The following is a 743-nucleotide window of genomic DNA, read 5'->3' as shown; positions in this document are numbered from 1 at the left end:
GGAATATTTATATGTAAACCTACTGTTAAATTTTGTAATTTCGCTGTCTGAACGACAACAAAGATATTAATTGCTTTATGGTAACAAGATTGTAATTTGATTTTTGTAGTTTCATTGAAATTTGGGAATTCAACTATCATATGTAGCTTAATAGTTCTTTGAGTGTAATTATCCACAATTAGTAATAGTATTTTTGGGTATTATATTGCTCTCACATTAATTGTGTTTAATGTAGTATTATTATAGGTTATGCAGTTCGTAATCAGCACTGCACAGACTTTATTAACTGCATATTGTATATTGTACTAAAAAACTTATAGCTTGATGCAGTCAATACTTGCTACTTAATATGATATTGTATATAAGTAACTGAATGTGCTTCATATTTTGTATTTGCAGGAAGAGGCAAAGGAAGAAAGTGACGATGACATGGGCTTTAGTTTGTTTGATTAGGTTTTTCTTTTAAGTTTGTCAATCCAGACTTGTACTCCTTTCCAGGAGTATTTTCTGGAGACACTTGTTTTGTTTTATAAATTGTTTATCTAAGTAAGTCTCAGCACCCTAAACCCTAAACCATTCACCTTTCACCATTCACCATTCGTCATTCACCATTCACCATTCACATTCATATAATAAAATAGAGTTTTCAAATAAAGTAATACACACACACGTGGTGTATATATATATATATACCATGTGGTAGATATATATATATATATATATATATATATCACGTCCATGTG

General features: G+C 29.6%; 1 protein-coding gene across 1 annotated transcript in view; it reads left to right on the top strand.

The window, feature by feature from the left end:
- The window catches only part of LOC105851387 (uncharacterized), a 1,074-nt gene extending 621 nt beyond the window's left edge, over window positions 1-453 (top strand). Inside the window, exons 3-4 of the mRNA XM_012712171.1 lie at window positions 247-302; window positions 400-453. Of these exons, the coding sequence (XP_012567625.1) occupies window positions 247-302; window positions 400-453 (110 nt within the window). The remainder of the gene's footprint in view (window positions 1-246; window positions 303-399) is intronic.
- Window positions 454-743: the final 290 nt, after the last annotated feature.

Source organism: Cicer arietinum, unplaced genomic scaffold (assembly GCF_000331145.2).
Source record: "Cicer arietinum cultivar CDC Frontier isolate Library 1 unplaced genomic scaffold, Cicar.CDCFrontier_v2.0 Ca_scaffold_690_v2.0, whole genome shotgun sequence".
Lineage (NCBI taxonomy): Eukaryota > Viridiplantae > Streptophyta > Magnoliopsida > Fabales > Fabaceae > Cicer > Cicer arietinum.
The sequence above is the reverse complement of the archived record's forward strand: the minus strand, read 5'-3'. Positions and strand labels throughout refer to the sequence as shown.